A 12,290-nucleotide genomic window follows, 5' to 3' on the forward strand; every position below is an offset into this window, starting at 1 on the left:
GCATTGCATGCAAATGCCTTACAGAAAGTTAAGTCAGCTACTCACAAGTTCAAATTCTGCCCCAGAAACTTTTATGTTTCAGGGTGATGGAGGGGGGGAGGAGATAAAAAATAAAAAGTGAATTGTGTATCTTTTTTTAGCTTTATTGAGGTATAATTGACAAATAAGATTGTAAGATATTTAAGTGTACATCATGGTGATTTGACATATGTATACACCGTGAAAGGATTCCCCCCATATAATCAACACATCTATCACCTCGTCTATTTATTTATTTGGTGGGAACATTTAAGTTCTACTCTCTTAGCAAATTTCAGTTACATAATATAGCATTATCAGCTATAATCATATAGTTTACATTAGGCCCTCGACCTTGTTCATCTTGTAGCTGAAAATTTTTGTTCTTTTACCAGCCTCTCGCTATCCACTCCAGCTCCTGGCAACCACTTTTCTTTTCTTTTCTTTTCTTTTTTTCCCCCCAAGATTTATTTATTTATTTTAGAGAGAGAGAGTGTGTGAGTGGGGGGAAGGGCAGAGGAAGAGAATCTTCAGGCAGACTCCCCACTGAGCGCAGAGCCTGACACAGGGCTCCATCTCATGACCCATGAGATCATGACCTGAGCCGAAACCAAGAGTCAGACATTCAAAAGACTGAGGCACCCAGGCGCCCCAACCACTCTTCTACTCCATTTCTATGAGTTTGACTTAAGTGATACCATGCAGTGTTTGTCTTTCACCGTCCCACTTACCTCACTTAGCATAATGCTTTCAAGGTCCACCCATGTTGTTGCTAATGGCAAGATTTCCTTCTTTCCCATGGCTGAATAATATTCCATCGTATACATACACCGCGTATTTTTTATCCATTCATCTGTGGATAGACACTAAGGGTGTTTCTGTACCATGGCTGTCGTGAATAATGCTGCAGTGAATATGGAAGTGCATGCGGTCTCTTCAGTAGCCTATTTTCATTTCCTTTGGGTAAATATTCAAAAGTGGGGCTGCTGGTTCATATGGTAGTTTTATTTTTGAAATTTCTCCATACTGTTTTCCCTCTTGGCTGCACCAATTTACATTCCCACCAACAGTGTATGAAGTTTCCCTTTTCTCCACATCCTGGTCAACACTTATTGATGTATTTGCTGATGGCCATTCTAACAGGTGTGAAGTGATAGCTCATTGTGGTTTTGGTTTGCATTTCCCTGAAAATGAGTGATGTCGAGCACCTTTTCATGTACTTGTTGGCCATCTGTATGTCTTTGGAAAAATGTCCATTCAGTTTCTCTGCCCATTTTTTAAGGGGATTGTTTGTTTTTTTTGCCATTGAGTTGTGTGAGTTCTTTGTGTATTTTGGATATTAACCCCTTATCAGATATATGATTTGCAGTTGTTTTCTCCCATTCCGTGAGTTGCCTTTTCATTTTGTTGTTGGTTTCCTTTACTATCAAGAGGGCCTTTTAGTTTGACATATCCCACTTGTTTATTTTTGTGAATTGTACGTTTAAGTATTCCAGTGGAATTTGTCTTTCCCAAAACAGTTTTATTTATTTGACAGAGATAGATACAGCCAGCGAAAGAGGGAACACAAGCAGGGGGAGTGGGAGAGGAAGAAGCAGGCTCATAGCAGAGGAGCCTGATGTGGGGCTCGATCCCAGAACGCCGGGATCACGCCCTGAGCCGAAGGCAGACGCTTAACCACTGTGCCACCCAGGCGCTCCCCAAAACAGTTTTATATAGAGCGAATGCTAAGCATTTCAGCTCATTATCTCCTTTCCAGCAGGTGATGCATGTGTTATTGTGTCCATTTTACAATGCGGGAGACGAAAACGAGAGAGGCCAAGCAACAGGTTGTTGAGGTCATGCACATGGGCAGTGGTCAAGCTGAGGCTTGGACCCAGGTGATCTTTCTGCAAAGCTTTCTAGGTCATCTCCTGGAAACTCTTAGTCCCCACTGCCTGGGCCCCAATTTGTTCATGATGCCTTATCTCTCTCTACTGACCCCAGGCCAGTGATCCTGATGGTAACCAGCTCAAGAAAATTAATGCAGGAAGTTACAGCCTGTGAGCACAGCTTCAGTCTGTGGCTTCTTTATTCCCTAAGAGGATAACTTGGAGGAAGTTGTAATAGGTAGTCTTCCACTCACGGGGGATTAGCAAAATACAGTTGACCCTTGAACAACATGGGTTTGACCTACACGGGTCCATTTATACATAGATTTTTTTCTTTTTTTATACATACAGTACAGTTACTGTAAATGTATTATCTCTTCCTTATGAATTTCTTGATAACATTTTCGTTTCTCTAGCTTTATGTAAGAATACAGTATATAATACATAATAACATACAAAATATGTGTTCATTGGCTGGTTATGGTATTGGTAAGGCTTACAGTCAACAGTAGGCTATTAGTAGCTCAGTTTGGGGGGAGTTAAAAGTTACATGTGGATTTTTGACTGTGGTGGGGGTCAGTGTCCCTGACTCCTGTGCTGTCACTGGTCAGCTGTACATTTTCATTTGCCTTTGGTATGGATTGTATGATTGTCTAAGGTAGTATTATTGCACTAATACCGTTCTTTTAAGGGAAGTTGCCTGGTCATCCTTAACCCTAAGCATGCAGAGAGCATGGGGCATGATGAAGGCTGCCGTCAGTAGAGTGTATACTCTACTGTTAACCCCTACTACCACCTGTTTCAGAATGTATGAAGTATGGTGATACTCCTTGACAGGATCTTATTTAGATGAATTCTTATTGTGTAGTAACAGAGATGACCATGACTCATTTGGGCTCTCTCGGCAAAGGTGGTGCCAGCAACCTATGGGAAGGAAATGAGGTCATTTGAGGGGCACCCCTTTTTATGCCATTTTCACTTCCCAGGTGCTCTCGGTTCTCAGAGGCCTTGAGCCTCCCAGAACGTGGGCAGATAGGGATTGTGTCCCTGGGATTTGTATCCCTTGCCCAATCAGGAGACCACTTGATTATCATGTGGCATTCATTTCAGTTATCATGCATTGAGTCCTGAGCTCCACAAAGAGCATAGTGAGAAGAATATGTTCCATTCTCTGCATTTGTGACCTCAAGGTCTAGTGGAGGAGATAGTCTTGAAATGGGCACAGGTTTTGAGGAAGGGGAGGAAAGGGCCAAGTAATTATAGAAGAGAAGAGGGAACCAAAAGGGTCCTGGAGCAGGCTAGCTATGTCTGACCTGAATTTGGGAAATCTATTCCTTCAAAGACCGAACTCCCTTTGTGAGTTTTAGCACCCTGGCTGGCCAGTTTAGGAGTTACTTGGCTGGGGGAGCAACTGCCATGAACATTTGTTGGATGATTGTTATGTGGCAGTTTCTCCCTGGCAAGAGCTTCACATGTACTGTTGTCTTACTGCATCTTAAAAAAAAAAAAAAAAAAAAAAAAAGCCTATGAACCAGGTTTTGTTGTTACACATTGCAATTTCCAGAGGGCACAACTGAGGCTCAGGGTAAGTGAGCTGGGTCTGGGCCCTGGAAGACTGATTCCAGAGCCAGCGTCCCAGGCTATTAGGCTGTTCTGAGACAGGCAGGCATTTCGGCAGTTCTCATCATGCCATACCATGAATGGGAGGTATGCCAGCTCTCGGTGCTGGAGATCAAAGTAGATCTTTCCATCCTCTTCTTTTGCCTCCCCGGTTTCCTCTGCTGAACGTCCTCATTCTACCAGCTCTTGGTCCTCCAGAAAGCGTTTGATACATACACCTTTGACCTAGTAACCCAATTTGATCGGCATTGCTGAATCAAGTATTTCGCCTCAGAAATTTCGCAAAGGTACACACGTCACTAGTAGAGCTTCTTTTCCATTTGGGACAAGGCTAGTGAGCCCAAGGGTACTGGTTTCAAACTCTGTGTGGGACGGCCAGCTTCATACAGAGATGGTGGATGGCACCTCTGAATGGGCTCAGCTAACACAGGGGCACATATCTCTGCTGGTCGCTATACTGAATTAGAGCACGGCTGGCTCAAGAACACCATAATGAAAACGATACAAATTTGTATGTATGCCTTGGGTAAGTTTTATTTCAAACGTACCCCTTTTTGTGTGATGGACATAGGCTATCTAATAAGAGAGAGAGTAGGGGCATTTGTGTTAACCACATCTTCCTGTTTCGTGTTGGTGTCCTTAAGCACTAGACATCTCACGCCAACTTGGTTCATCTTTTAAAAGTGGTTAAAATTTTGTGGGGTTGGAGGTACTTCTGAGAAAAGATTGGTGAATTTTCTTCTGTTTTAAGTGTAATGTGAAAGTGTAAAACTTTTTGAATAATAAAACTACAGGACAATAGAATTAATAATATTTTTCAAACTGTAGATCATCACTCATTAGTGGGAATGAAATCATTTTAGTCAGCCAGAAGAGCTTTAAGAATGGACTATAAAAGTGTACAAAAATATCAGTCTATTATATGTGTTGTTCTGTGAAATATTTGCTTCTCATACATTCATAGATAATACGTGGATAGTCTAAGTTTTTCCCTTGCCTTGGGGTCAGAAATGTTTGAAAGTCACTGAAAAATCATTACAAGGGAGGGTTAACTAGGGAGAATAAAATACAAGACTGTATTTAAGTTTAATAGTTAAAGAAAGCCTCACGTTTGGAGTGTGCTCTTCCCTGAAGAAAGTAACACACATACACAGACCACCACCACCACCACCACCACCACCACCAAACAAAATACAGAGCCAACTGAGGCATGTCTTTTCCTGGGGAGCTGTCCTGCTCCTGGTTCCTGGGAGGAGCAGCTCTATGACCTGGTGCCGTGTGTCCTTTTCCTGTTGCCCACAGCTAATGGCTCCAGGAGCTGACACCTTACCCTAGCTGGGCCCCCATGTGTTCTCTTCTGGGAATCTGAAATTGAGAGGTGAGTGGGGTGATGGTGTTTGCTGGAATGGGTCCTATGGAATCACATTTGATGGCAGATAAATCTTCCTGCAAGCTTGGTGGACCGAGCTGTAAGGGCACAGAGTAAAACCAGCCTGCAGGAAGGATTGAGATTAAGTGGGGATGAAGTCTACTGAGGGAGTCAGAGGAGCTGGAGAGGGAGAAGCTTCTCATCCTGATTTCTCTCTCTGCCTTCTGTTTCCTGTCTTTGCACCCCTGTGAGAGGACCTGCGGGGGCCTTTCAGTCCTGCCCCTTTACTTAAACCACTTTAAGTTGGTTTTAGTTACTCTTGATCAAAGAACTTTCACTAGGATTGGCATCTTAATTTGAGCAAACCAGAACCCAGGAATGTTGTAAATTTCCTGACCCAGCCACATTACACTGGCTTTTCTGCTGCCTGTGGTATAAGATTCTAAATTTGTTCAGCAGAAGCCACTGTTGCTGCCTCTGCAAGCCTACCCCTCAGCCAGGTGTGACCAGCACGGGCCACCACCTGCAGACCTGGGCCAGTGCCCCAGGCCTGGCTCTCAGCAGGCAAGAATGCAAAGAAAAATGTTTCTGCTTTTCACCTTGCCCTGTGCCTTCAGCTCCCCTAGGGCTCCTGACTCCAAGCATTTCTCTCGTGCTGCCCCTTTGCTCTCTCCCTTGTCTTCCCTCACAACCTGGTGCCTGCTGTGGACTTGTTAAAGACTCCACATTCACACGTGCCTTGCTGCTGAGTTCTTTCTTTTTTGACTTGTGATTGAACCTGACTTCTGTTGTGGATGCTCCTTGCCCTAATGGCTGCTGGAATGCCTGTTACCAGCTTTTGGAAAGCACTGGACTCTACTAGACAGGCTACTTGTACTGGATCTGCCAGCTCATAATCCAGGTCTGTCAAACAGAAACAGCCATGCCAGCAGGAAATAAAAAAACACAACAACAACTATGTATGCATATATTCAATAAAAGAAACTTGTATTGATTTTCCCTATGTGCCAGGCACTGTGCTGAGCTCAAGATAGTTCCAACTTCTTGATTTTCAAAGTCCAGAATGGGAGAGAGACAGATAAGTATTTACCCCAAATTAGCCAGCTACAATTTTAAGTGTCACAAAGGACAGATGAAAGCATCCAGACCTAATTTAGCCTGGAACAGGTGACATTTAAGCAGAGATCTAAGACAAAGGTAAAAGGGGAGGCACTTAAAATGGGCAAGATGTATCTAGACAGTTTTTACAGAAGCCTCAATTGTCAAGGCCTTGTAAGGCCATAAGAGGGATTTTAACTTTTTTTTTTTTTAAAGCGGGCTCCACGCTATGTGCTATGCGTGGAGCCCAACACGGGACTTGAACTGAAAACCCTGAGATCAAGACCTGAGCTGAGATCAAGAGTTGGATGCTTAACCAACGGAGCCACCAGGTGCCCTTAGGATTTAAACTTTATTGTGAGAGCACCAGGGAGCCTTCAGAGGGTTTTAAGCAAAACCATAAATGATTGGACTGCAGGCTCCCCTGGGCTTAGTCTGAATGCACCATATGGGAAGAGTGGTCAGCCTATGCTAGAAATGATCAGAAAACCATTTATTATGGAGAGGAAAGAAATGCAAGGGTAGTTTGAAATATATCTAGAGACTGACATCAAATGCTGAGTGGCACTCTTGATTCCAAGGTGAAATGGGACCAGATAAGAATCTTCTTGAAATGTCTGCCTTTAAAAAGCTTGCTATCTATTAACCTTCTTGATATCCTGGCTAAGGTTAATAATAACACATTGCAGTTAAATAAAACTGCTCTTTTTATTTATTTCCGTATCTTCTTGATGAATTTGTTAATTTACACAGCCAGATAAAATGTTAAACTTACACTTACCTGACTAACATTCAATTTTAACTTCCCTCTTGGGTACTCCTAATTTAGGATGTAAAAATTTTCAACTTATATTCATAGGCAAATAGGTAGAAAAAAATCTGTAATAGATAAGGGCATAGGAATACAAGAGGGAGAAAATGATTTGCTCAGATTTGACAGTTAAACATGTGCTGGGGGAAAGATAATGAAGTGCCTGATTTCACAGTTTTCAGTCTGGAGGTAGACTGGATTGACACCAATTGATTATTGTGAGGGGTCACGTTTGGAAAGATTATTGGGAATATGATTTTTGAGTCAATTAGGTTTACGCTTTGACCCTGTGTTTTTGGACCTATATGATTCAGTACACATTAAAAAAGATCTTTTAAGTAGAATCTGAACTCTTCTGCTTTATTTTTTAAACATCTGACTCATACACCATAAAATCTGCCCAATTAAGATATATGCTGCAATGGTTTTAGTGTATTTATGGTATAACATGTAGTGCTTTACTCTCTAGATAATAAATGTGTCCCTTCCCCCCTGGGGTATTTTCATTGTCCATAACTGCAGCTCTCAGACTTAAATGTAGATCACGTGTTAAATTAGAGATTTAGATTCAGTAGATTAAGGCTGGGGTTCGAGCATTTTTAACAAGCCTGGGTGGTCCTAATGCCATATTTGAACACTACCACTGGAAGTGGGAGCAGCTTCTGGATCTTTCCCCTGATTCCTGCCTATGATGAAAACCCATATTACGAATTCTTACTGCCTTGTAGGCCTGTGTGCTCCCTGAACTGGAGGCATCATTCTGGTTGGTTTCTACTGTTGCTGAGAGAGAATGAGGTCCAACCTCCTCACTTCCTTCACCTGGCCATCAATGTGCATCACAGTCTAACCCCATGCAACATTTTCAATGTTGCTGTCTTTCTCTTGTTCCCTCAGCTTTAGACAAGCTGCCTTAGTGTTCTCCAAATAAACCTTGCTCTTCGAATTTAATCCTGCTCCTCCTGCCCCTCCCTCCCATTGTGTTTCAGGTACAAGGTAGGTGTTGGGGGTAAAGACAGGAAATGACATACTCCTTGCTTCTGGGGAGATGACTCTTAGCAACAAACACACATTGGAAACAGTGTTATTAAAATAACCACCACTTCAGGACAGCTGACCTCCTCTTCAACCAACCCTAAGTTGTTTGAGCTGGAAGAAACCTTGACTACTTGCCTGAAATAATCTTTTTTTTTTGTTTTTAGATTTTATTTATTTATTTCAGAGAGAGAGAACGTGTGTGAGTGTGTGCACATTGGGGGGGGGGGCGGGGAGTGGGGAAGGGGCAGAGGGAGAAGCAGACTCCCCACTATGTGGGGAGCCCTGCTCTGGGCTCCATTCCAGGACCCTGCGATTGATCATGACCTGAGCCAAAGGCAGATGCTTAACCAACTGAGCCACCCAGGGGCCCCTTGCATGCAATAATCTTAACCAGAGTTTTGGAGATTAGTTTCTTAATTTAGTCCTTTTGTGAATTTCTTCCCTTCTCTACTGCTGTCAGAATCATTGCTTCTTTAGGTTACTGTCTCTTAGGTTCATTTGTTAGCTAATCAGAACCTGCATCTCTTTACTGTTGCCTTGAACTGATATTTAACTATTTGTGTGCTGATTTGTATTTCTTCTCTGTGGGCTTAGAAATGCCTTGCAATCAAAAACTGTGTATTCCACCTCTAGATCCCCATTACAGTGTCTCACCTGGTTCCTTGAACAAAATAAGTAGGTGTTTGAGGACTGTTTGTTGATTTAATGTGATGCAGTTTTCTTTGCAAATAGAAAGTACAATTAGTCTCTTAATAAATTATGTATGATGTTGGTTAATTCAATTACCAGAATATGCACATACACTTTCAGATTATTTGCCGTGGAGGAATTGTAGGGTGAGTAAATGAATCTTACTGCTTCTCTTGGAGTCTTAAATCAGTGTTAAAAAGTTTCGACTGGCTTTTGGTCCCCCACAGCTTATTATCTTTTCCAAAATAAGTACAGTATATACATTCTCTCTCTCTCTCTCTCTCTCTCTCTCACACACACACACACACACACACACACACCTATACTTAGTTGGATATCAATTAAAAATGTTTGAAGATACATGAGTTTTCATAAAATAATAAACCAGTTGCATGGATTGAAGTACTTCCTGTTTGGAATAAATGATCCATTTCTGAGAATGTGGTCAACCTAAGGAATTTATCTCCAGTTCACAGCAATAGCCATGGGGAGGGAAAGTAAGAGCCCCCCCGCCCCGTACCTTATATTATACAAATAAATCTTTATTGTGTAGATAATCAGCCAGTAATCCAGTTTCAAAGTCAGTATAATCATTTTTTCATTGTGGCAAATAACAAACTCTAAAAAATCAAACTGTATTTGTGAATGATAATTTACCCTTAATTATGTGATAGTTCATTTCTGAGAAAGTGTGTTTTACTTTATCTCACTGTGGGGAACCATTAATATTCATGTGGCTCACCCATCTCAAGTTCTTTATTTCAGGCAATTGGCTCTGAGGAAGCAGTGGTTACAGGAGAGCAGAGAGAATGCTAGGCTTAAATAAATACTTCAGAGTTTCCGTGAAGGAAAATAGGACCCATGACTTAGGAACCTTGTTGGCATTCTCTACCCCACCCCCCACATACTCTTTTTCATTAAATGAAGGAGAAGCTTAGGATAGTCACACTCCACTGTGGTGACCCATTTTCCAATAACCAGTGAACCACTGAATGCAACTCTTTGCAGTTGGCATTACGTGTACATATGGTGGAAACAAGTCACCAAGAACAGAGGTTGGAGCAAGAATTTTGACCAATACAAAGAATGCTTTGAAATAGGTCATCTTGTATTTGCTTGTGTCTTAGTCCTTTCAGGCTGCTATAATAAAATACCATAGACCGAGTGGCTTATAAACAACCAAATTCTATTTCTCACAGTTCTGGAAGCACCTTCATCTTGGTGGATTTGGTGTCTGGTGAGGGCCTCGCTTCTTGGTTCGTAGATGGCCATCTTGTCACTGTACCCTCACATGGCAGAAGGGTAGAGAAAGCTCCCTAGGGTCTCTTTTATAAGGGCATTAATCCCATTCATGAAGGTAAAAGCCCACCTTCCCAAAGCCCCACCTTCTAAAACCATCACTTTGGGCATTAGGATTTAACAAACAAATTTTGGGGAGACATAAACATTCAGTCTGTAACATCTGGCCACATGCGAACCAACAGTGTTTTATAATCATCCCCAGACCTTACATTTTGAGTTTCTTCAAGTCAGGAACCAAGAGATTATTAATATGATTAACATTTAGATTTTATTAGACCTATTAGATTTTTCCCAGTTCTGCAGATGAAGACAAAAGGCTGGCGTTGAATGATGGGCAGCATGATAGCCATAGGGTGCACCTGGTATTTGATTGCTGTGATGTTGTTTGGGATAGGAATGATAGGTACTATTTCTTCCGTCAGCCCTTCTCAATCCATCAAGCCCAACTTGTGAAAATTGAAACACACACCACTTATGAAAGTTGAAACACACACCCCCGTACACACATACACACACACACACACACACACACACACACACACACACACACACGCATACATGCCTCGGATTGTCCTGAATTTTGCTCACAAGCTTTCCAGCCCTGGCATTGGGCTTTCACCAGCCGTTGCCTTTTCTGGGAATGTCATCTCACCTCTATCCTGCTGTTTTGCTCTCAGTGACTCAAACTAAATTGGCAGTAGACTTTCTGAAGTTTTCTGTAAAAACATTTTTTTGGGTGGTTTTAGAATTTCCTAATTAGAGTTCGGGAATTGGATGGGAGCTATCATTTTAAATCATTTGGTGCTTTTCCTCTAGGGAAGACTTGGAAGAATATATACTTATTTCAGGATGAAGGGGGGAAAAAAGCCAGTCTAAGTTGAGTCATATAAATGAGAGGGTGCAGGAGAGAGGAGGTACTGACTGCCATCAGTATTACTCAGATGTCAGTGGTTTTATGACATGTTATTTAATGTTTACCACTGACTGTTGGATAGAGGCTATCATGCTGATTACACAGGCAGCTAACTTTTTTTTTTTTTTTTGCTTAGGCTCCCTAGCTTGGGTTTGGTAAGATAGGACTGCTTCTAGAATTGCAGGCAAAGATAAATGCCAGAGGTCATGATAATTCCATGTTCTCTAGTTCAGCTATTAAACCAATGAATAGATTGACTCAAGTACTCAAACATTTAACTGTGTAATGCTCAGATACAGAATGAGTGACACACTCTGAAGGCAGGCACTTGCTTACCAAAAATGGCCCGGAAACACTAGAATACTCCTTCTAAACAAAGCTAACAACAATAAAAAACAAAATCCGATATCAGTAGAGGAGAATGGCTCTGAGACTCTTACAATGTGTTCCAAAGCCAACAACTTAATTGCAATTTCCTAAACACAATCTCATTTGTGTTTTTTATACTTCAGAAATGAGGTTTATTTTTATCTAGATTTTAGACTATGTTTCTCAAAGTTTTAGGATGGAAACACAATATAGACATCATGTGTTTGTGTCAAAGGATAAAGGATTCATGAAACATTACTCACTATACTACTTGGAAATTCTTTTTTGTTGTTAGTTTTAGTCTGTTATTTTCTGTATTATTTTTATTTTTAAAATGTTTGCTAGGACCCATCAGGATGATTTAGTGATTATTAATGGTGTGATTTTTGAAAACCTTTTTATTACAAGGTCAAGGACAAAGTTAGATTTCCTCACCTTTGTTATCCTAATATCTAGAACAATGCTCAATAAATACTTGTTTCATGAAAAATGAATACCCACTACAACAGTAAATCAGTGACCCAAGGGCAGACTTGAGGGGTGAATATGAACAAAGATCAAAAGAAAAAAGAGAAATAAAAAAAGAAAGAAAGTTAGATAGACAGACTGGGGAGAGAGCAGAAGAAAGATATCTTAACCTCCACCTGCTTGCAACTGTTTTCTGGCTGTGACAGTGGGTGACATAGGGGTTCTAGGTTGCCCACTCTTTCCACTGTGATCACAGTTTATTTACAGTACTAATTACTGTGTGACCATTTCTTTTTAATCTCCATTCCTCCAGTTATCTATTGTTGCATCAAAGAAACACCCCAAACTTAGAAACATAAAACAAAAACCCATTCTCAGTGGAAATGATTAGTTATACTCATTGATGCTCTGGGTCAGGGATTTGGATGCGGCAAAGCAAGGATGATGCCTTGCCATTGCTTGATGATGTCTGGAGTCTCATTTGCAAAGACATAAATATCTGGGGGATGGAATCATTTAGAAGCTTCATCACTGGTATGTCTAGCCTCTGGACTGGGATGACTCAAAGGCTCAGCTCAGCTGGGACTGTAAACTGGAGTGTCTACATGTGGCCTTTGCATGTGGCTTGGGCTTCCTCATAGCATGTGTCAGTGTTCCGGGAAGCTCCCTGAGAGGGTACTTCCTAAGAGCCAGTGTTTCAAGAGAGCCAAGCAGAGGCTGCATGGC

At 41.5% G+C, this 12,290-nt stretch overlaps 1 protein-coding gene across 8 annotated transcripts in view; it reads left to right on the plus strand.

The window, feature by feature from the left end:
- Positions 1-12,290, plus strand: part of ELMO1 (engulfment and cell motility 1) — a 527,802-nt gene that overhangs the window by 146,681 nt on the left and 368,831 nt on the right. Inside the window, exons 2-3 of one of the 8 annotated variants that reach the window (XM_087860899.1) lie at positions 4,812-4,887; positions 6,193-6,308. The exons of 6 other annotated variants lie outside the window; for them this stretch is intronic. In XM_087860899.1, the coding sequence (XP_087717025.1) occupies positions 6,285-6,308 (24 nt within the window). In that variant the 5' untranslated portion in view covers positions 4,812-4,887; positions 6,193-6,284. The remainder of the gene's footprint in view (positions 1-4,811; positions 4,888-6,192; positions 6,309-12,290) is intronic. One more of the 8 variants, XM_087860900.1, reaches the window with a different exon arrangement.

The sequence above is a fragment of the Ursus americanus genome, chromosome 3 (assembly GCF_024610735.1).
Source record: "Ursus americanus isolate L20-20 chromosome 3, mUrsAme1.1.p, whole genome shotgun sequence".
Classification (NCBI taxonomy): domain Eukaryota; kingdom Metazoa; phylum Chordata; class Mammalia; order Carnivora; family Ursidae; genus Ursus; species Ursus americanus.